The sequence below is a fragment of the Leuciscus leuciscus genome, assembly GCF_965113295.1.
Source record: "Leuciscus leuciscus genome assembly, chromosome: 14".
In the NCBI taxonomy this organism is placed as follows: domain Eukaryota; kingdom Metazoa; phylum Chordata; class Actinopteri; order Cypriniformes; family Leuciscidae; genus Leuciscus; species Leuciscus leuciscus.
Window position 1 is genome coordinate 25,475,660 of NC_138738.1, and position 3,194 is coordinate 25,478,853.

At 36.5% G+C, this 3,194-nt stretch overlaps 1 protein-coding gene across 7 annotated transcripts in view; it reads left to right on the forward strand.

Annotated features, from left to right (window-relative positions):
- LOC309474319 (centrosomal protein of 95 kDa-like) overlaps window positions 1-2,966 on the forward strand; it is a 306,785-nt gene extending 303,819 nt beyond the window's left edge. For all 7 annotated transcript variants that reach the window (XM_082136783.1, XM_082136785.1, XM_082136789.1 and 4 more), the window contains one exon: window positions 1,370-2,966. In XM_082136783.1, the coding sequence (XP_081992909.1) occupies window positions 1,370-1,537 (168 nt within the window). In that variant the 3' untranslated portion in view covers window positions 1,538-2,966. The remainder of the gene's footprint in view (window positions 1-1,369) is intronic.
- Window positions 2,967-3,194: the final 228 nt, after the last annotated feature.

Sequence of the window (3,194 nt, forward strand, 5' to 3'; positions counted from 1 at the left end):
AGATATAAACATAATCGAAGCACTTACAGGATTTTCATGCAGGATTTCACTCTTTGTGAGGTTTCGTTTTCGACACAGTACGTGTCTGCGGGAGCACCACAACAACAATCTGTGACGCTGTATAGGAACTCACTCGGCTAATAGCTGCCCTGATTGCTGCCTCGCGCTAGGAAATAAATTAATTACTGTTATAAATATAAAACATCACTAAAGACCTATAATTTTCACAGTCATTTTTAATGTTAAAATATATTTGTCGGGGACCCCCCAAAATCCAAAAATAAATTCTTATGGGGGGTCCCTAATGACTTATGGAGGGTCCGGGACCCCCCCATATCCCCCTCATTTCGAACCCTGCTTGTGACTAAGTGACAATAAAGGGTTACTACTACTACTACTACTACTACTACTAGTGAGAGAGGTTTCTAAAGACCCAAGAACAACTGCCAAGACACTAGTGAATGATTTAGCCAAGTCTGAGTTTGATGTCTCAATGAAGACGGTCAACTAGAGCCCTGCACAGGAATGGACTGCGAGGTTAACGGCCAAGAAAAACTCCACTTCTAGAGATGCCTCCAAGCTAGACTGAAGTTTGCCAAGGACAACCTGGAGAAAAAATATGCATACTGGAAATGTGTCCTTTGGTCAGATGAGACTAAACTAGAGCTCTGGCCTTAAAGATGTTGCCTATGTTTGGAGAAAGAAGGGAGAGGCGCTCAACCCAAAGAACACCGTTCCCACAGTGAAAAATAGCGTTGGGAGTATAATGCTGTGAGAAAATTTTTAATGACAACCTCAGGCAATCTGCAACAAAACTTGGTTTGGGTCGACGTTTTGTCTTCCGGCATGATAACGACCCAAAGCATACCTCACTTCTGGTGAAAGAACTACCTCGAAACGAGGGCCTGCACAAAGCCCAGACTTGAATCCAATAGAAAATCTGTGGGGCCCATGCCACTAAAGGCTGTTATCAAGCAAAAGGGACACACTATTGACCATTAACATCAGAGGGCTAATTTTGACCAGAAGACTTTCTGCTATTCCTGGTTATAATTTTTTTTTTTTTCTATTTGTATTATAAACACTCCAAGTTTCCTAAATAGAAATAAAAAAAAATCATAGGGGGCTAATAATTATTAATAATTGTTCAAGTGTGTGTGTGTGTGTGTGTGTGTGAGAGAGAGAGAGAGAGATCCTATATATAAAATATCATAATATATAACAGATTTTTTGTTATAAGGCATGTATGGGAATGGTAGTATTTGTTATACTGCTTGCAAATTATGCTGACTTTAATCATTTTTAATTCATCAATCAGTAAATGTATTCCTCCTAAATAATTTGTTCTAAACGTATGCATTTCCAACAGGCTCTGCAGAAAATGAAAAGAGAGTTAAGGAATAAGATGGAGAAAGAGATTGGCGAGCTGCAGAAGATCATTATTCAGAATGACGAAAATAATTATTTCAGAGACTTGGAAGTGGAACGCTTACGGAAACATGTACAGATGGCATCTTTCCAGTACACTACCAGATGACTGCAGTGATCGCTAGCCAATTAAGCTGTGATGGATACTGATTCCCAATGCATCTCTCTTACATACTAATCTTTAGAAAGGTACCTTAAAAAAAGTAGATGAAATTTAATGTGTAAATCGTTTGAGATGTACTTGCATTGTTCTTGTACAATGTCATTGTCATTGTTCATTAACATTACTGTAATATTGTTGCTTTGTTTTTTGTATTTGTTTTAAGAACACCTAATGTTGCACCTGAAGTACTAGCATCAAGTCAGACAGAAGTCAGTATCAGGTTTGACCAGTCTATAGTGGAAGGTTTTTTGGACTTTAAACTTGTCTATAGGACAACATTTGCAGTCTTGCTTTTCTTGCTAAACTTTTTAGTTACATTTCCACTGCTGATATAGTCTTCCACTTTATTGACCTTAATCTTGAGAAACCTTTCACCTTAAATGTGCTTCCCGAGTTAGTGTGTGAACTAGTGTCTCGTAATAACACCAATCATGATTGTTTTGGTATTTGCATCAAACTAAATATTGAATTGTTCTTTCTTGAATATCTTTTTACTGTAAATTGATACAAATAAAAAAAATTTAAAAAGGAAATCCCACACACTATCAATACTTGCAAAAAGTTTCACAAAATATTTATTAGCAACGTTTCAGTCTCATGACCTTCATCAGGCATAAGCCATAATGATGAATTATGATATTTTTACGGTCTCGGACCTGTCAGCTCCTCCTCCTTTGCGGTTTGCCTGTTTGTTACGTCTCCCCTATAGGTGAGAGCGGATCACAGGTGTGGCGTGTTGTGGGTGATTGCTCCAGGACCGCATGTGTTTGTTTCCAGTATCCTGGGTGTTAAAAGCTCTCCAGACCTGGTTGAAGGAGGCCGCCGCTTCTCTTTCTCTCCTGCACCGTTTTGCTGATTTTGTTTCCTTTTGCCTGACACTTCACATATCCTGATTGCATACGTTTTCGTTTCTTAAGTTTAACAATTACACTGACTTTATTTACTTTACGTTGCTCATTCTTTATCTTTAATAAATATATTATTTGAAATCAAATAATCCGTGTGGTCTCCCCTCTCTGTTGCATAGCCCGGCACAGGCTGTATGTAACAATATAGAATTATGCAGTTGAACAATTTTTGATTATCCATTATCCAAATCCATCTAGCATTGTTTTTGCAAGTATTGATAGTGTGCGGGATTTCCTTTTGTTTTGTAGATTTTTTACTTTTTTTGTTCTTCTTTCTATCAGTTACCTGCAGGTGTTACAAGGTAATTGTTAATTACCTGTAAATTCATGCCATGACTATTAATTAATTCTCATGTTTTATGAATTTAGATTCAAACAATCAATCTCTGATGTAAAGGGAAATATTATCCTAAAAAGGAAATATTTAGAATAAATTATTATCAATAAAATGTATTTGGATCAAGTAACTGATTTGGGGATTCTTGAAAAAATCTGACATCTAGTGTTGGGCAGTAATGCGTTACTAGTAATCCATTACAGTAATATTACTTTTTTCAGTAATTATTAAGATTTCAGTAATAATATGTAAGGGTCAATTTAGCTCAAATGGAATTATTAATAATTTATAGGGAAGTTTGAAAGAAGCACTTATGTTACGGCCGAACAAATGAATCGACTATCAACTCTTTAGTAGA